This window comes from Jaculus jaculus, chromosome 11 (assembly GCF_020740685.1).
Source record: "Jaculus jaculus isolate mJacJac1 chromosome 11, mJacJac1.mat.Y.cur, whole genome shotgun sequence".
Classification (NCBI taxonomy): Eukaryota; Metazoa; Chordata; class Mammalia; order Rodentia; family Dipodidae; genus Jaculus; species Jaculus jaculus.
In genome coordinates this window covers 12,848,575-12,869,017 of record NC_059112.1, presented here as the reverse complement: position 1 = coordinate 12,869,017, position 20,443 = coordinate 12,848,575, and the positions used below count along the sequence as shown (strand labels likewise).

Below are 20,443 nucleotides of genomic sequence, written 5' to 3'. Positions count from 1 at the left end.
TTTTGTTCCATCAGTATCTCCATAAAAACCAGAATGCCCACTCCTCTGCTTCTCTCAAATAAGAAAATTGAATAAAATAGTTATTTCCCAGCCAGGCGTAGTGGCGCACGCCTTTAATCCCAGCACTCGGGAGTCAGAGGTAGGAGGATCGCTGTGAGTTCGAGGCCACCCTGAGACTACACAGTGAATTCCAGGTCAGCCTGAGTTACAGTGAGACCCTACCAAGAAAAACAAAAAGATAAGTGACTTCTCTCTCCAAGGCCTTCACAAGCTAGGTCAGTCTGAGCCAGAGGAAGACCCTGCCTTGGAAAAACAAAACAAAATAAATAAAAGATAGTGGTTTCTCTCTCCAAGGCCTTCCCGATCCAGGTCAACCTGGGCTAGGGCAAAACTCTACCTTGAAAAACCAAAAATAAATAAAAGACAGTGACCTCTCTCCCAAGGCAGTCACCCAGCCCCTGCAGCACAGACCCTCCTCGGTGGGACCCTTACACGTCCCCTCGGGAAGCGGCCCGCCACGCTAGCTCTCTTCACCACCTCCGGAACTCCCGAACACCATCACCCCAACTGCCTCCGGAACGCTTTGAGCAACGCACAGCTTCCCCCCCCCACTCCTCCGGGTTGCCCCGCCCCTTCCGGTTCGGGGGCCCACTTCCGGGGCAGAGGCCGCCGCGCCCCTCCCGCGACTCCTCCAAGATGGCGAGCGGCGGCGGAGGCAGCGGGGGGGTTTCGGTGCCTGCGCTGTGGAGCGAAGTGAACCGTTATGGCCAGAACGGCGACTTCACGCGCGCCCTCAAGACCGTCAACAAGAGTAAGTGTCGGGGAGGCCGGGCCGCCGGGGGAGGGGGGGACGCCCCGGGGCGTGCGCGCGCCCGTCCGCCCTGCTGCGTGGACGCGCCGCGGGTGGGCTGGGGAAGGGGAGGACACCGCGGGCCCGCTTGCCTCGGCCGTGCGTCGCCCCGACCGGGCGCCTCGGGAGCCACGTGTGTCCCCGCCGCCAGGCCCCCCGGGCGGGATTTAAAGAGCCCGAGCGCCCCGGAACCGCAGCCGCCCCGTGCCGCTGCCGCAGCTGCAGCCCGAGTTCTCTTCCGTGGAGGGCTTCGTCGTCGTCATCCCGAGCGACGGGACGGGACGGGAGGTCGTGCGTGGAGGCTGCTTGTCCTCCAGCGGCGGGACACGTCAGCGACAGGCTGCTGTTGCCGCGGACCCGGTGGGAAGGAAGCTGTCCGGATGCCAGAGTGCTTGCTGGACTGGGAAGGACTGGGCGGGGGGCGGGGAGCCTGCGTCCAGAATGGAGGCCGCGAGTGTGGGTCACTTGCCCGATGTGGCACCTTTGACTGCCCTGTCTGACATTGCTCCCAGGCGGGCACCCCCAGTGTGGTAGGATTGGCAATACAATTGAAGGATTCAGCTGTGCAAAGCAGCAGTAATGTACAGGTAATGTGACATCATAGGGCTGAGTGATTGTTTTTTCAACAACCGGTGATTGGGTGACTGTGAAAATGATGGTGGCCCCAGTGCTCTTTAGTCTATTTCAGATATTGAACAAGACAACTAATTAAAATTGCTTGATTTCCAAACCTCTTTGAATTAACATCAAGCCTTTGGCCAGGACTCCAGCCACCACTGTCTTAGGAGCAGTATAATATTTTCCAGAAACACCTTAATCAGCAATACGTACTCATAGAAGCCTCCTTAATTCTTAGACTGAGAATTCTCTTGTAGTTGTGCAAGAACCAGGACAGCCATGTTCCTTGCCATTCTGACAGTGAACAGCTGTCATTGTCATTGAAACATGGCCACCTGAGGCCTTACCTGTTCTTTTCTCTGCTTACCTTACATTGAGAGGATTTTTGAATTTTTTTGAAACATTCCCACAAGATAAATTGTGTTTTTATGGTACTTGTAAAGTTTTTCCAGAACCTTGTCATCTCGTGTTGGTTAATAGCTGTGTAACCTCAGTTTTGCTTTCATGTTAATTTTCTAAGTCAGAAATCTTACATTTGACTATTACATGATTTCTTAGGCAGGTAGTGGCAAGACTACTACTCCTAATCCAGGTGGGATGACGCACACCTGTAGTCCCAGCGCTTGAGAGACTGAGGAAGGAGAGTCATGAGGCTAGCTTGGGCCACACAGTGAATATGTCTTTTTATTGTTTTTATTTTTATTTTTTTTATTTATTATCTATTTTTTTATCTTTCCACAATTTTTATTAACATTTTCCATGATTATAAAAAATATCCTATGGTAATACCCTCCCCTCCCCCCCGCACTTTCCCCTTTGAAATTCCATTCTCCATCATATTACCTCCCCATCTCAGTCATTCTCCTTACATATATACAATACCAACCTATTAAGTACCCTCCTCCCTTCCTTTCTCTTCCCTTTATATCTCCTTTTTAACTTACTGGCCTCTGCTACTAAGTATTTTCCTTCTCACACAGAAGCCCAATCATCTGTAGCTAGGATCCACATATGAGGGAGAACATGTGGCGCTTGGCTTTCTAGGCCTGGGTTACCTCACTTAGTATAAGCCTTTCCAGATCCATCCATTTTTCTGCAAATTTCATAACTTCTTTTTTTTTTTTTTTTTACTGCTGAGTAGAACTCCATTGTATAAATGTGTCACATTGAAGCTGTCTTTTTAAAAGAAGTCATTTGAATCTAAAATCTACATGAACTTTACTTCTTTTTTTCTTAGAAAAGAAAATATCATAATTTAATAGTAGTAGATCGATTTCATAGATGACAGTAAATGGCAGAATTCTAAAGTTTCAAGTATATTAAAATCATGCCGAGGAAACCCCTCAGAGTTCTGAGAAGATTGGAGTGTGAGGCTGGGGTGTGCGAATCACGTAGGATGCAGTATGTCCCCTGATGAACAGCTTCTTTCTTACTTCTTCAGCATCTTGGGGATCTCTGGGCGGGCATACGTGCATGCCTGTTCCTGTGTGTGGGCACTTATGTTTGCAGGCGTATGCACACACCAGAGAATGACATATAGTGTTCTCAGCTGCTTCCTACCTTACCATTATTGTTATTATTATTTTGGGTTTTTTGAGGTAGGATCTCCCTCTAGCCCAGGCTAACCTGGAATTCACTATGTCGTCTTAGGGTGGCCTTGAACTCACAACAGTCCTACCTCTGCCTCCTGGGTGCTGGGATTAAAGGCCTCTGCCACCACACCAAGCTAATTTTTTTTTTTTCTTTTGAGAAAAGGTCTCTTACTGAACCTAGAGCTTACCCAGTCACCTAGACTAGGAAGCCGCAGGGATCCAAACTCGGGTCCTCATGCTGGCATAGCAAGCGCTTTGCCGCCTCCCAACCCAGGGCTCTTTATTTCACTGAAAATTAAATCTATACCTCCCTGGCGTGACTCGTTAAAAATGAAGATCAGCCGGGTGTGGTGGCGCACACTTGGGGAGGCCGAGGTAGGAGGATCGCCGTGAGTTGGAGGCCACCTTGAGACGACAGAATGAATTCCAGGTCAGCCTGGGCTAGAGGGAGACCCTACGTTGGAAAAAAAAAAAATGGTCAGTTACCATTTTACTATTTCTTTTTCTTTTTCAAGGTAGGGTCTCCCACTAGCCCAGGCTGACGTAGAATTCACTCTGTCTTCTCAGGGTGGCCTTGAACTCACAGCGATCCTCCTACCTCTGCCTCCTGAGTGCTGGGATTAAAGGTGTGTGCCACCACACCAGGCCCATTTTACTATTTCAACATTCTATTGCAATGAAATTAGAAATGTAGCTTTCTGAGGTAGCAGAGAAAAATTTAGTAAAAAGATGCAGAAAAGAATGGATTTTAAAAGGACTCTCCTGTGACTGATCTCTAGTATTGCAGATCAACAAGGACGACATCACCGCCCTGCACTGTAAGGTAGTGTGCCTGATTCAGAACGGGAGTTTCAAGGAAGCCCTGAATGTCATCAACACCCATACCAAAGCGTTAGCAAGGTAAGTATTCAGTCAGCTGGACAGCTAGAAATGCTTGCGTTAGAGCTGTGGCATCTCCATGCATTTTCCTCCAGTAGCCATTAGTTGTCTCATTCTAGTTCAGGCTTCCAGGGACTCACTGTGTATTCTCAGGGTGGCCTTCAACTCATGGTGATCTTCCTGCCTCTGCCTCCCTAGTGCTGGGATTAAAGGTGTGTACCGTCATGACCGGTTCTTGTTTTCTTTTTCAAGGTAGTGTCTCACTCTAACTCTGGCTGACCTGGAATTCACTCTGTACTCTCAGGGTGGCTTCGAACTCATGGCGATTCTCCTACCTCTGCCTGGGTTTAAAGGTGTGTGCCACCATGCCCGGCTAGCTATTACTTTTTAAGTACTTGATACCATGTTTCTCCTGCTTGTTACTAGTCTCTGATAGGAAGAGAGCCAGCAGGAACTTTTATGATATTCCACCTCTGTCAGCCTCTTACTGTTTTGTTTTTTTCCTCTCCCATCTTCCTGGTTTTTGTTGTTTTTGTTTCTTTCTTAGGATCTGTGTTACCCAGGCTGGTCTGGAACTCCCTGTGTAGCCCAAGCTGGCCTCAGATTTGCACTCTTGCTATTTCACTTTCAGTTGGAAAACTGAGGCAGGAGGATTGCTAGTTCGTTGCTATACTCTCTCTCAAAAAAAAAAAAAAAGCTAAAAAGAGTCCATGGAGGATGTAGGGCCACAGCAAAGCGGTATAAATTTGGAGCCTGTAAGCAAGTAGCTCGATAGAGGTGTTTAGGACCGTGTGGCAGTCTACTCTGCCCTCCAGGCCTAGCTGTGCTCAGCGTCGAGTGGGCTCTGGGCCGAGGCCTGTCTGTGCTCTTCTGCACTTCAGAGCGTGCAGCATTCTGTTTCTTTTAATCATTCGTTATCTTTTTCTTGTCATTGATTTCACAGAACACAAACTCATACCTCAGTTCTTTCCTTACTTTTTTTTTTATAGTTATGCTTAGGTCCCAGAAGAAATAATGTATCAAAATTAATTTGCAATGTGTTTATGTTTAGTGTTATAATGCTGATCAGATATAGAGTAGTATATAGTAATAGTACAGGTTGTTTTAGTTTTTTTGGTTTTTTGAGGCAGGGGCTTGCTCTAGCCCAGACTGATCTGGTATTCACTGTGTAGTCTCAGGATGCCCTCGAACTCACAGTGATACTCCTGCCTCCCTCCTGGGTGCTGGGATTAAACATGTTGTACCACATGTTCAGCTGTTTCTGTTTGTGTTCTTTTTTTTAAAATTTTTTGGTTATTATTTATTTATTTATTTGAGAGAGAGAGAGAATGGGTGCACCAGGGCTTCCAGCCACTGCAAATGAATTCCAGATGTGTGTGCCCCCTTCTGCATCTAGCTAACATAGGTCCTGGGGAATCGAGCCTCGAACCAGGGTCCTTAGGCTTCACAGGCAAACACTTAACCACTAAGCCATCTCCCCAGCCTTTTTTTTGGTACTTTGTTTTTAAGACAAGAAGTATATAGGAATTTATACATACATACTTACATATATATGTGTACATACATATGTATAAAATAAGATGTATTTACAAAAAATCCCAGAAGGAAAAAGCAATGACTATGACTGAAGAGATGGCTTAGCAGTTAAGGCACTTGTTTGTGCAGCCTAAGGACCCAGATTAAATTCCCCAGTACCCACATAAGCCTGATGCACAAGGTGGCATATGGTGTCTGGAGTTTTTTTGTAGTGGTTGTAAGCCTTGCTTGCCTATTCTATATGCCTCTTTATCTCCCTCAAATAAATAGATTTTCTTGGGGGAAAAGAAACCAGTGAATAAAAATAGTCACTGTAGTGAATAAGGAAGAACAAGGTTTATGTACATAACAGTGGAAGTCAAACCTCTTGGTGTATCTCTTTTTTTTTTTCTGGTTTTTTGAGATAGGGTCTCACTTTGGCCCAGGCTGATCTGGAATTCACTATGTAGTCTCAGGGTGACCTTGAACTCACAGCAATCTTCCTACCTCTGCCTTCCAAGTGCTGGAATTAAAAACATGCACCACCATACCTGGCTTCTTTTTGATTTTATACTTAAACCATATATTGAATATGGAAAAGCTTTTTATAAAAATTTTTGAGAGAGAGATACAGAAATATGCAGGTAGATGGAGAGAGAGAATGGGTGCACCAGGGCCTCCATCCACTGCAAACGAACTCCAGATGCATGTGCCCCCTTGTGGGTCTGGCTTAATTGGGTACTCAGGAATCTGTGTTCTTAGGCTTGCCAGGAAAATGCCATAACTGCTAAGCCATCTCTCCAGCCCTGGAATTTTTTTAAAGATTTTTGTTTTAATTTATTTGAGGGGGCAGGCAGGCAGACAGAGAGTGAATATGGGCACACTAGGGCCTCCTGTCACTGCATACGAACTCCAGATACCTGTGCCACTTTGTGCATCTGGCTTTATGTGCTTACCAGGAATCAAACCTGGGCCGTTAGGCTTTGCAAAAAAGCACCTTTAACCACTGAGCCATCTCTCCAGCTCCAACATAGATGAATTTTTTTTTTTTTTTTTTGGTTTTTCGAGGTAGGGTCTCACTCTGGTCCAGGCTGACCTGGAATTAACTCTGTCATCTCAGGGTGGCCTTGAACTCATGGCAATCCTCCTACCTCTGCCTCCCAAGTGCTGGGATTAAAGGCGTGCGCCACCACGCCCGGCTCATAGATGAATTTTTAAATCTGTATATTTGTCTTGCTTTCAGTGTTATATGCTACTGTTATTTGATTATAAATACAGTGCTTACTTTCTAGCTTTTTTTTCTTTTGCTAATCATTTGCTTTGAACAAGTTAAACTTGTGGCTTATTTTATTAAAGAAACTTTATATCATTAGTTAATATTGTCTTTGTATCTAAGACAACTGATTAATTAGCTGATTCATAATTGTCTTATATACTTATTTCATAAAGTGAATAGTTCTGTTAATATCCCTGGCAGGAAGAGAGGCTAAGGAAATGGTTATAGTACTTTTGCCACTTGAAGAGCCTGTGTGGATTTTGACAAGTCACCTTTTGTTATGGGGATTAAATAAATTAACATATATCAGGTGCTGAGAGCAGTGTCTGGCATAGAGCAAGCACTCTGTATTGTTAGAAAATAATCAGATACTGTTTGTTTTCTCCTCAGTAACTCTCTGTCCTTTGAGAAGGCATATTGCGAATACAGGCTGAACAGAATAGAGAATGCCCTGAAGACAATAGAAAGTGCCAACCAGCAGACAGACAAACTAAAGGAGCTTTATGGACAAGTGGTAATTATTGCTTTAAAATACTTGTTGAGCATCATGCTGAGTGAAGATGGCTGCCTCTGACGTGGAGCAGGGACGAGGAGCTCCACACCGTTCTGGTGCTCCGCAAAACTGGCCACCAAACCAGTTCTTTATGTTATTTTATTTTTATCTAAATTTTTACATTTGAGAGAGTGAGGGGGAGAGAGAATGGGCACTCCAGGGCCTCCATCCACTGCACACAAACTCCATACACAAATGCCACCCTGTGCATCTGGCTTATCTGGGTTCTAGGGAATTAGATCTGGGTCCTTAGGCTTTGCAGGCAAGTGCCTTAAGTGCTAAGCCATCTCCCCAGCCCTACTTGCACATTTTTGAAAGAGTATTTCTAGTGTTTAACCGGTATTCTAAGTTTAAAATAAAAGGATGGTAAGGATTTAGGTGGCCTCATCTAACCTATAACTATCTGTTTTACATGAAAATACACCCTGTGATAATATTCTTAAAGGATTTGAGCCAAAACTAATCTGGAGATAGAAGGGAGGTATGAGGAGGTTGGGGAAATGCTCAGCAGTTAAGAGCGCCTGCGGTGCAAGCATGAGCACGCAAGCCCAGCGCAGAGCTGAGGCCGAGCCCGGAGCTCAACTGCAGCTGCTCAGCCAGCCTTACCATTTTCAGTCAAGAGGAAGAGTGGCAGAGGAAGACACCTTGCGCTCTCCATCACCTCCGCACCTGTGCACAGCATGCGTGCATTCACATACACATTCCATGCACCACATGCCTATGCACACACCAAAGAGTACGATTTGGGCCGGGCCTAGTGCACACCTTTAGTCCTAGCACGCAGGAGGCTGAGGTGGGAGGATCAGTGTGAGTTCGAGGCCAGCCTGTTGCTACATAGTGAATTCCAAATTAGCCTGGGCTACAGCATGACTCTCGAAAAGAAAAGAAATACTCTTTGTGGTGAGGACAGACACATGGAAACTAGTAAATGTAGGGCAAGATCCGTGGGTAGATGGAAATGCCAGTCTGTCACACATGGTGGACTGGTTGGTTCGGAGTAGCAGATACTATTTGTTCTTTAAGACAACCTGAGCTGGTGTGGTGGCACCCTCCTGTAACCCCAGCAGGTGATCAGGAGTTTACAGTTAGCCTTGAATGCCTGAGACTGTGTCTCAAAAAAAAAAAAAAAAAAAAAAAAACAAAAAAAAAAAAACTTGAAGCCAGCAGAAATTGTTATGGGTACTTGATAGTACTATATATATAATAGCTGAGAAGCAAAATGAAGACTTTATATTGTGAGCTTCTAGGAAATGTTAAATCTTTTGCTAACATTCAATTTTATTCCTGCTTACTAAGACTTCAGATCCCATGTGAAAAGCTAGGCATGGCCACATGGGCCAGTAACCCCAGTCCTGCAAAAGGGAGAGAGCAGGGGATCTCCCAGACTCAGGAACAACAGCGAGCTCCGGTGTAAGAGCCGGGCTTGCGTTCAGTGCCGGCCGAAGAGTGACGGGGCGGGGTGGCCCTGTTCTGCTCTGGCCACCACAGGGGAGCTGTGGAGTGCCGCAAGAACATACATGCACACACGCCCTCCATGCGCGCCCATGCGCAAAGAAAAAGAAAGTCAAGTAAGACATAAACAGTTAATTACTTGTACTGAGTTAGGTTTCCTACTTAGTGGTTCCAAAAAGCATTAGTATTAGAGCCATAATACCACATTTCAGTTATCTTCTCGTTGCTAGGACAAAATACCTAAGAAAAATCAGTTCACGGGAGGAAGTTTATTTCGGTTCATAGTGCCAAGGCCATCATGGCAGGAGGCGGGTGTGAGGAGCTTGAGGCAGCTGCTCACGTCCAGCACCGTGCAGGGGCCGAGCGGCCAGTGCCGGCGCCCAGCCGGCGCTCCTCGCGGTGTGATCCAGGACTGCAGCCCGCGAGTGCTGCCACCCAGCTACCGTGAGCCTGCCCGCCGAAGCTGACCTACTCCGGATGCGCGCTCATAGTGGTTCCAGGCCCTGTTACCGTGACAGTCAGTATAAGCCCTCACGTACGGCAGTAGTATTCCCTGACTTTGTCTGGCTTTGGTCCTTCAGTTGTACCGTCTGGAACGCTATGACGAATGTCTAGCCGTGTATAGAGACCTCGTTCGAAACTCCCAAGATGATTATGACGAGGAGAGGAAAACAAACCTTTCAGCAGTTGTTGCAGCTCAAAGCAACTGGGAAAAAGTGGTTCCGGTGAGTACCCTGGTGCCCATATAGCTGTGAAACATTGTTTGTGTGACTGTTTCACTGGTATTTTGCTCTGTGACAGGAGAACCTGGGCCTCCAAGAAGGCACACACGAACTGTGTTACAATGCTGCGTGCGCGCTCATAGGACAAGGCCACCTGAACCAGGCAATGAAAATCCTGCAGAAAGCTGAAGGTTGGACATTTTTAAAGTTTTCTGTAAATGTAATATGGGTATAACTTTAAAGTAACCCTAGAACTTGCATTTGACATTTGTGAAATTATTAAATGGATGCTACTGAGGCAGTGGGAATTTTGGGAAGTTCACGTCTTCTGTCTAATCCCTAAACCAGCTGTTACAAAGTGTAAATTTTAAGGAGTAGGTTTTTGAGCAAGTTATTATAAATGTTAAGTATAAATTAAGTGAATTATCATTAAACACAGCAAAACATGATAGATAATAAAAGTATGCAGTACATATTAGTTACCATTATTCTATGATTTCATTATTTCTACTCAGTAATGTGATACGCCTCTGTGCACATGTATACACAAACACCAAATTTATATTTATAGCACCATCCAATCACATTTTTAAGCTTCATTTTGTATATTTCTGTGTATAATACTCATATGCATTGAGGCTTTTAATTTTAAAATATTTTATTTTTATTTATTTGAGAGAGACAGCAATGGAGGGGGTCACACCAGGGCCTCCAGCCACTACAAATGAACTCCAGGTGTGTGTGTCCCCCACACACTTGTGCATCTAACTTACATGGGTCCTGGAGAATTGAACCTGTGTCCTTTGGCTTTGCAGACAAGCACCTTAACCACTAAGCCATGTCTCCAGCCCAAGGCTTTTAATTTTAAAAAGGGGTGCAGAGTGTAGTTCAGTGGTATAGCATCCTTAACATAGTCAAGGCAGAAAAGAAGAAAGGAGAGGACAGTTTGGTTATGTGTAGCAGATTTTAAATTGGCATACTCTTTGATCATAGAATTCCATTTCTAGAATTTCAAATATTTGGATAAATTTACATATGTGTCTGTGTGAAAGTTAACTAAAAGATAATTGGCAAAAAAAAAAAAAGAAAAGAAAAGTACTGAATTTCTGTGGTGTTAAAGGATTGGCTATGTTTTACTATAACCAAAAAAAGATTATCATGCAGTCATTAAGACCAGTATTGTAAAAAATAATATCACTGCATATTTAATGTAACATAAATGTGTCAGTGCTAAATTAAGTGGGGAAATAAAGAGTTCAAATTAGTACCTAAACTATCTCTCTTTAGTTTTAGAAGCAGCTGTGTGTAGATATTTAAAAAGCAGCTCAGGGCTGAGAGGACAGCTCACTGGGTAAATTACTTGCTGTTCAAATATGGGGATCTGAGTTGGTATCCCCAGAACCCACATAAAATGCCAGGTGTGGGCTGGAGAGATGGCTTAGTGGTTAAGCACTTGCCTGTGAAGTCTAAGGACCCCTGTTCGAGGCTCGATTACCCAGGACCCATGTTAGCAAGATGCACAAGGGGGTGCATGTGTCTGGAGTTTGTTTGCAGTGGCTGGAGGCCCTGGCACACCCATTCTCTCTCTCTATCTGCCTCTTTCTCTCTCTGCCTGTAGCTCTCAAATAAATAAAGTAACAACAACAAAAAAATGCCTATAACTCCATCACTGGGAAGACTAGACGGGTTCCTAGGACTGCTAAATTGATGAGCTCTAGGCTCAAAACAGTAAGGTAGGGAATGATCAAGGAAGACATCAACCTCTGGCTTTCACAAATACATGCATACATATATGTACCTACTCATGAACCACACACAAACATACACCCCCAAAAAAGGGAAAGAAAAGCAACTAAGAGGCTAAGGAGATACCTAGGTTGCCACACAAACGTGAGGACCTGAGTTTGGATTCCCTGTATCCATGTAAAAAACAGGCATGAGCTGGGCGTGGTGGCACAAGTCTTTAATCTCAGCACTTGGGAAGCAGAGGTAGGAGGATTGCTGTGAGTTCGAGACCACCCTGAGATTACACAGTGAATTCCAGGTCAGTCTGGGCTATAGTAAGACCCTATCTTGATAAACAAAAAACAACAACAACAAAAAAATGTGAGTGATTGAAAACAGCTGACATCATCCTCTGGCCTCCACACAGATGTGTACAGAGGTTTAGAAAACATCTAAGTGAAATGCTGCTGGTTGTGGGGGGTTACCATTCTAGATGGTAGGAGTGGTCTTGAATTTTTCTTTTCTTTTTTTTTTTTTTTTGCTTTTCTAAAATGGTTGTTACGCAATAAGCATGTGTTTTATGTATGCATATATGTCTTTGTTGAAGGCAGAGTCACACTGTGTAGCTCAGGATGGCCCTGAACTCTCCCTCAGCTTCCTGAGTTCCAAGGCCAGCCTGCGATAGAGTGAAACCCTCACTCCCAAAAAGAAAAAACAAACATAAAAAGATTATCTTTAAACTTTCTGATAAATGTAGACCTTACTCTTTGGAGTGGTGAAAAGAAAGGAAAATAACCAGCAATGTTGATTTTTAAAACAATTTTTTCTCCTGTAGATCTTTGCCGCCGTTCATTCTCAGAAGATGCTGTAAGTATTTTCTTAAACTCAAATTTTATGGGAGTTTCTTTGGTTTTTACCAGCTTTTTGTGACAGTCCCATGTATTTGGCTCATACCTAATCGGACAGTAATTTTCTTTAGGAATCTGCCATGAGCGATGGTTTACATTTGAGACAACCCCTTCACATCCATTGTTCTCCTTTTACTACAATAGTTAGTCTCCTTGTTCCCCTTGCAAACCAAGATGTCAGCATGTGTTCCCAGTTCCCAGACTAGAGCCAGGTGCTGGGCTGGTGTGCGAACCTCCTGGCTCTCAGTAATCGTGCACCAGCATCCAGCCAAACTTTCTGAGGGACTAGGGAATGTGTTTCATTTGGAGCTTTAAGAGAGAAGCCTCCATTTATTTATTTATCTTACTGGGTTGAGGCTGGGGATTGAACCTAGGGATTGATGCATGCTAGATAAACTCTCTACCACTGAGCTACATCCCCTGCTTATCTTCTTTTTATTTGGAGGCAGGGTCTTAAGCTGGTGTGCTGGCTGAGAGTTCACTCAGGAGCCCACAGAGGCTGCCTCAGCCTCGTGTGGCTGAGATTACTGGCCTGTGCCATGAGCCAGCTGCTACTTACTTTAATTAGAGAATTAGTTAGTTTACAAAATTAATTCCAGCTTTTGAAGTTCTTTGAATAATATCAATTAGAATTGTTTTAATTTTGGCTTAGATTTATGGTAGAATTGAGAGAGAAACTGTGTATGTGTGTGTGTGTGTGCTCCTCACCCCTAAAACATTTGCTTTTTAATTTTTCTTTATTTATATGAGAGAGAGGGGAGAGAAAGGGAGAGGATGAGCGTACCAGGGCCTCCAGCCATTGCAAATGAACTCCAGACACATGTGCCACCTTGTGTATCCTGGGGAATCAAACCTGGGTCCTTTGACTTTGCAGGCAAGCGCCTTAGCCACTAAGCCATCCCTACAGGCCCCCCCCCCAAAAAAAAAAATTTTTTTAAAGAAAGTATAATGGTTTTTTTGTTTCTTTGTTGTTTTTTTCGAGGTAGAGTCTACTCTAGCCCAGGTTGACCTGGAATTCACTATGTCGTCTCAGGGTGGCCTCAAACTCATGGCGATCCTCCTACCTCTGCCTCCCAAGTGCTGGGATTAAAGGTGTGCGCCACCACACCCGACCATATAACAGTTATTTTAAAACTGTGTTTTATTTTCTATTTGTGTGTTGTATGCACACATGCTATGGTGCTGTGTTTGCATGATAATGCTGTATTTGTGTGTGTGCTATGGTGCTGTGTGTGTATGTGTGTGCGTACATGCTGTTGTGTGTGTTTGCAGGTGTGCTGTGTTGCTCTGGTGCGTGCTGTGGTGCCATGTGGAGGACAGACAAGTTGTCTGTGCATCTCTTGCTGCTGAGGGTGGGTCTGGCCTGAGCAGCTTCACGTGGATGGTGCTAGAGGAGCGGAGCCCAGGCTGGGAAGCTTTACATGCAGATGCTTCTAACCACTGAGCCATCTCCCAGCCCTGAGGAAGCATTTTTAAGATGTACTTTGAAGGAAAATTAGTTTTCCCAAATTTGGGGGGAGTTATAAAAGTTACTGATTTTTATTTTTATTTATTTATTATTAGAGACGGGGGGGGGGGATTAGAGAATGAATAGGCACACCAGGGCCTCTAGTCACTGCAAAAAAACTCCAGACACGTGTGCCATCTTGTGCATGTGGTTTATATGGGACCTGGAGAATTGAACCTGGGTCCTTAAGCTTTCCAGGCAGGTACCTTTCAAAGAACTGATTTTTTTTTTAATTTTTAAAATTTTTATTAGCATTTTCCATGATAAGAACTGATTCTTGGGAACCCTAAGTTGCATGTTTTCTTGACAATTACATCTTTTGTGTGTTTGGATCACTGGGTAAACTACATGAATCAGTTTGGGTAACTTACAGAAAACAAATGTTTCTTCTGCCTAGGATGGGACTGAGGAGGACCCCCAGGCAGAACTGGCTATCATTCATGGTCAGATGGCCTACATTCTGCAGCTTCAGGGCCGCACAGAGGAGGCTCTGCAACTTTACAATCAGATAATAAAGCTGAAGTGAGTTGTTGAAGGATCTCACAGAGGACGCGGTTACTTTCTGCTCAGAGGTCGGTCCTTTACTAACTGTGACTTGTTGTTCACAGGCCCACAGATGTGGGACTACTGGCCGTGATTGCAAACAACATCATTACCATTAATAAGGTAAGGGCTTTCCATGGTCTTCTTACATGTGTGGGGGTTTTTGTTACTGTTTTGTATTTTTTGTCGGTTTTGTTTGTTCAAGGTAGGGTCTTGCTTCTAGCCCAGGCTGATCTGGAATTCACTCTAGTCTCAGGGTGGCTTCAGACTCACAGTGATCCTCCTCCTACCTCTGCCTCCCGAGTGCTGGGATTAAAGTCGTGCGCCACCACACCTGGCCCAGCTAATGTTTGATTTCTCATGCTATGTGTGTGCTTCCTCAAGAGCCCCTGACTTCATCTACTGCAGTCTTTTGGGGTGATGGTCTTATCATTATCACTCATCTCCAGTTTGCAGAATGCTGAAAGAAGTGACTATTGCCAGTGACAAGTAGAATGTGGGATCAGATTCCAATTTTCCCCCAGAGCTGTCCCTTGTGATACTTCATGGCACCTCTCTCCTCTAGCAACTGGAATGCTGGGGTCCTCGGACGTAGGATAGCAGCATCCCTCCAAATCTGCAGAAGTACCTGATTATGAAATGTGTTTCATGGCAAATCCTTTTTATCAGACATATGGTTATGGGGAAGAAAATTAAATGTGTGTACCTTAACCTAAATTTTTACAAAGTGTATCATTTATTTATTTGAGAGAGAGAAAAGTGTGAATGCCATGGCCTTTTGCCACTATAAATGGATTCCAAATGCATCTGGCTTTTGTGCATCTGGCTTTACATGGGTACTGGGGAGTTAAAGCCCATTTTTGAAGTACTAGGGCTAGCTTCAAGACCTAGTGTAAGTACACACTACACATTCCCCCACCCCTGCTGGTTTTTTGTGGTGCTTGACTAGATGAAGGCAGAAAGCACTGGCTGTACAAAGAAAAATAGTAAATATCTCAAATTTCTGCCAAAAATAGGTCCCATAGTGGTATGAATGTTGCAGAAATTTGTTTAAGGATTTACTTAGATAGTAACACTTACAAACAGGACTGAGTACCTTTCTTTACTTTCATCCAATTCTAATTTCTAACTCTAGTACATAGAAATTACACTTAGATATATTTGTAGTCCTTAGATACTGTAAGATTTGTATCCTAATTTTATTATTTAAAAAGTTCAAGCCGGGCATGGTGGCGCACGCCTTTAATCCCAGCACTTGGGAGGCAGAGGTAGGAGGATCGCCATGAGTTCGAGGCCACCCTGAGACTCCATAGTGAATTCCAGGTCAGCCTGGGCTAGAGTGAAACCTTACCTCGAAAAACCAAAAAAAAAAAAAAAAAAGTTCAGCCATGCATGGTGGTGCACACCTTTAATCCCAGCACCTGGGAGGCAAAGTTGGAAGTTTACCATGAGTTTGAGGCCACCCTGAAACTACATAGTGAATTCCAGGTCAGTCTGAGCTAGTGTGAGACCCTCTCTCAAAAAAAAAAAAAAGGTTCAAAATGGGCTGGAGAGATGGCTCAGTGATAAAGTTGCCTACAGAACGTAATGACCAGAGTTAAGTTCTCCAGTACCCACATAAAGCCAGATACACAAAGTGGCACATGTGTGGAGTTCCTTTGCAGCATCTGGTGGACCTGATGCACCCATTCTGTCTTCTCTTCCTTTCCTCTGTCCCTCTTTTCCTCTCCTCTCTTCTCCTCTCTCTGCTTACAAATAAATAAAAACATTAAAAAAAAAATTTTTTTTTTCATTTGAGAGTGACAAAGAAGCAACAGAGAGAGAGAGAGAGAATAGGCACATCAGGGCCTCTAGCCACTGCAAACGAACTCCAGCACATTGCACCACCTTGTGCATCTGGCTTACGTGGGCTCTGGGGAATCAAGCCTTGAGCCGGGGTCCTTACACTTCACAGGCAAGCGCTTAACCACTAAGCCATCTCTCTAGTCCCAATAAAAACATTTTTTAAAAAGAAAGTTCAAAATAGCCAGCAAAGTGATTAACACCAGCATTTGAGAGGCTGAGGCAAGGGAATGGCATTGAGTTCCAGGCCAGCCTAGGCTACAGAATGAGACCCTGGTGTGACAAATAGAAAACAGTAACAAAAGTGCAAAACAGTAATGCAGAAGTCTTGGTCTCCTTCCTTTCAGAGCAGCTCACTTCATCCTTTTCATACTTGAAGTAGGTTATGGATAAATAACTGTGTAGTAGGAGATTTGAAATAAGCCGATTTTATTTATATATATGAACCATTTAAACCTGTGCCATCTCAGCCAAGTAGATACAGTAAGCTCACTTGTACTCACACCCTCTCTGTGTGTTTTAAATCACTAAATGAAAGAGAGCTGAAGCTGGAGATTCTGCTGACAGTGAATGAACTTCTCTCTGGCAGGACCAAAATGTCTTTGACTCTAAAAAGAAAGTGAAGTTAACCAATGCAGAAGGAGTCGAGTTTAAGCTTTCTAAGAAACAACTGCAAGCAATAGAATTCAACAAAGCTTTACTAGCTATGTACACAAACCAGGTGGGTAACAGGCCTGACCCTTTTTTCATAGGGTATAGGAGGCATGCTGGGTATTAATGGGATCTGTTTCTGTTGTCATAGCTTCTTCGTTAGGGATATCGTATTGTGTTAAAACAAATAATTTATCCACTTCTTTCTTGGGATGTGGGACTTAATACCTTTTGAGACAGTGATGGTGCTAACCCTTAGTGAGGCGCCTTTCTTGTTTTATCTTGTGCTTATTTTTGAACTGTGGTACTGATAGCACTTAGCCCTGCCTGCCAACCTAGGCAAGTGATCTGCTATTGAACTACATCTCCAGCCCTTTTATTGCCTTTTTTTTTTCCCCCAAGGTAGGTCTCACAGCACAGGCTGACCTAGAATTCACTGTGTAGTCTCAGGGTGGCCTCAAACTCAGAAGGATTCTCCTACCTCTGTCTCCCAAGTGCTGGGATCAAAGGCATGTGCCACCCACCATGCCCAGCTACTACCTTATTTTTAGTCTTTCTGAATTAAAATAAGACTCATTAAAGATACCAATCATGCTTACAGGTTTAAGATCCATCTTTCATTTTAGCTGTGTATGGTCACAAGTTGTGTTTGGAGGTCAGATCTTCATGAGTATTCCGACTTCGTCCTCCTGTGGTGCACACATGCTAGTGCAAGAGTGAGAAGTCATGCCATATTGTTTAAAAATACCTAAACTCAGTGAATTTCTGTTTTCCTTACAGAGAAATATGAGAATAGATGCTATAAATTGATTTTCTTAATTTTGCCTGTTTCTTCACTTATTTTGACTTAGTCTGGTTTCCCATCTTTTCTTTTGTATAAATAAGTATTTAATATTATTAATCAATATTTTCATTTTTTTTTCCTTTTTTGTTGTGGGGGGGGGGTATGTCTTAGGCAGAACAGTGCCGCAAAATATCTGCCAGCTTGCAGTCCCAAAGTCCTGAACGTCTGCTGCCAGTGTTGATCCAGGCTGCCCAGCTCTGCCGTGAGAAGCAGCATGCGAAAGCCATAGAGCTGCTTCAGGTAAAGACTGACGAGAGGTCATTGAGGTGCCGGCCTGTTGCATCCTGGCCATGTCATTGCACTGTGGTGCCTACAAGCTTGTGCATCACACTGGTGACAACATACACATTGTTGGTGAGGGACCTCAGAATTCCAGGGTTACTGCAGCTCATTCTTAAGTTCCAACTGCCTTATGTTTTTACGTCCTGTAAATTAGGTTTTCTATTTAGAAAGTCATTTACATGAATTAAAGGTTTGTTTTTAGGTTCATAATCCCAATGCATGTTTAGCTCATTTCACTGATGTATTCTTTTTTTAAAAAAATATTTTTTTGTTCATTTTTTATTTATTTATTTGAGAGCGACAGACACAGAGAGAAAGACAGAGGGAGAGAGAGAGAATGGGCGCGCCAGGGCTTCCAGCCTCTGCAAACGAACTGCAGACACTTGCGCCCCCTTGTGCATCTGGCTAACGTGGGACCTGGGGAACCAAGCCTCGAACCGGGGTCCTTAGGCTTCACAGGCAAGCGCTTAACCGCTAAGCCATCTCTCCAGCCCACTGATGTATTCTTAAGTGAGTCCTACTTCCAGTCTTCAAATAGTTACAGAGAAACTGATGTGATTTTTATAAACTCAAAATAGCTATTAGGGTCCATTCTTGAATTTTGTGAATATTGATAAATTAGGTAAAATTAAGACCAAAGGGGAAGTTTCCTAGCAGGTGCCCTCAGTAAGCAGACAGCAGTTGAGTCCTCTTTGAGAACAGTGTGTATGTAGCAGTCATTGTTTCTCTTCTAGTGACTCCAGGAAACTTTGTCGTTCCACTTGCTTTCCGAGCATACTTCAAAGCAAAATAGGTGTTGAGTCAAATTTTTCCCAAGTTAAGATTTTTACCTGAAACTAGAAGTTTGATAAGTTGAATTTTGAAATTATAGATAGCTATGTAACTGTAATGTTTACAGTTATATAAATTAAATGTGTTCTTTCCCCTGCCCCTGGCAACGAAAAAACAATAGGAATTTGCAGATCAGCATCCAGAAAATGCCGCTGAAATTAAGCTTACCATGGCACAGTTGAAAATTTCCCAAGGTACGAACAAATATTTGGTTTTGAATCGTTTGTGTAATGGGGCATATGACTACTGCAGACATGGCGCTCAGTGTGCGCCTGCCAGCAGACTTAGAGTGAGATGGTTGGCCATCTTCTTGGGTTGTCCCTACATTGTTTGAATGGGCCTTTAAAGATAACAAACTGGGAGCTGTTAGATTCTCTGATTACAGCTCTGCCATTCCCTTTCTCTGTGATTTAAACAAAGGTCGTCTTTAGTGTATTTTTGTTTCTTTGTTTTTTATTTTTTTACAGTAAGGTTATCACTCTAGCCCAGGCTAACCTAGAATTCACTATGTAGTCTCATGGTGGCATCAAATTTATAGCCTTCCTCCCACCTCTGCCTCCCAAGTGCTGAGATTAAAGGCATGTGCCCCCACACCTAGCTGATAACAAAGGTGTTTTTCACAGGTCAGTTTTCTTATATGAGAAAGGACCAGTAAGAGTTCACTATCCCCAACACCCCTAAACTTGCATACTTAGAGATGTTATGAAATGACATTTATGATTTTCCTCCTAACGAAAAGTGGAGGGAAGAAATAAATTTTCCATCACATTGTACTCCCTGTGGTGCTGATTTTGTTTTTAATCTACTAGGTAATATTTCCAAAGCATGTCTGATACTGAGAAGCATAGAAGAGTTAAAGCATAAACCAGGCATGGTGAGTTTGTAAGTGAGATACGACAAGACAGTGGAAGTGATGTGTCTGTTGTTGCTTTGTAGTCAACCTTTTTTTTTTTTTTTTGAGTGGTGGGTCTCGGTGTAGCCCAGGCTGCCCTTTAACTCACATTAACTCACAGTGCGCCTCCTACTTCATGCTCCTGGGTGCTGAGATTATAGATGCTAGCCACTATGCCCAGCCCAACTTTTTTTTTTTTTTTTAATTTTATTGTTTATCCTTATTTAGTTATTTGACAGCAACAGGCAGGGAGGGAGGAAGGGAGGGAGGGAGAGAATGGGCGCACCAGGGCCTCCAGCCATTACAAACGAACTCCAGACGCATGCGCCTCCTTGTGCATCTGGCTAACGTGGGACCTGGGGAACCGAGCCTCAAACCGGGGTCCTCAGGCTTCACAGGCAAGCGCTTAACCGCTAAGCCATCTCTCCAGCCCCCCAGCCCAACTTTTTATTCACTTTAGCATCTGTTTATTCCCTTGTGTATTTGTAAGGTAAGAATAATAGAATAACCATAGTTACTTATCTGGGGTAAATTTTATTCTGTACTCCACTTTTTTTGTGTTTGGTTTTTCGAGGTAGGGTCTCACTCTAGCCCAGACTGACCTGGAATTCACTGTGTCGTCTCAGGGTGGCCACAAACTCATGGCGATCCTCCTACTTCTGCCTCCCGAGTGCTGGGATTAGAGGCGTGCACCACCACGCCCAGTCCCTCTGTTATCTTTTAAGAAATTTATCCTTTTCATCTGGGTTGTTGAATTTTTTTTGCCTTGGAGCACTCTAGCCAGAGGCATATCATTTTTACCAATGTTTCTTAAAGATCAGACTTTTAGACTGTTTCCTTTCTCTCTTCATCTCCTAGTACTTCTTCAAGCTCCTCTTTCCTTGTATTTGGGGCAAGGGGGCCCATTGCTACTCACTAGTGGCTCATTGATGGCTTACTGATCACCACCTGAATTGCATAT

At 43.8% G+C, this 20,443-nt stretch overlaps 1 protein-coding gene across 1 annotated transcript in view; it reads left to right on the top strand.

The window, feature by feature from the left end:
• The first annotated feature begins 669 nt into the window (after nt 1-669).
• Nucleotides 670-20,443, top strand: part of Srp72 (signal recognition particle 72) — a 30,094-nt gene continuing 10,320 nt past the window's right edge. The window contains exons 1-12 of the mRNA XM_004665383.2: nt 670-811; nt 3,840-3,960; nt 7,121-7,244; nt 9,317-9,460; nt 9,537-9,648; nt 12,018-12,049; nt 13,995-14,119; nt 14,206-14,263; nt 16,572-16,703; nt 17,589-17,717; nt 18,712-18,784; nt 19,400-19,464. Coding sequence (XP_004665440.1) covers nt 697-811; nt 3,840-3,960; nt 7,121-7,244; nt 9,317-9,460; nt 9,537-9,648; nt 12,018-12,049; nt 13,995-14,119; nt 14,206-14,263; nt 16,572-16,703; nt 17,589-17,717; nt 18,712-18,784; nt 19,400-19,464 — 1,230 coding nt within the window. The 5' untranslated portion in view covers nt 670-696. The remainder of the gene's footprint in view (nt 812-3,839; nt 3,961-7,120; nt 7,245-9,316; nt 9,461-9,536; nt 9,649-12,017; nt 12,050-13,994; nt 14,120-14,205; nt 14,264-16,571; nt 16,704-17,588; nt 17,718-18,711; nt 18,785-19,399; nt 19,465-20,443) is intronic.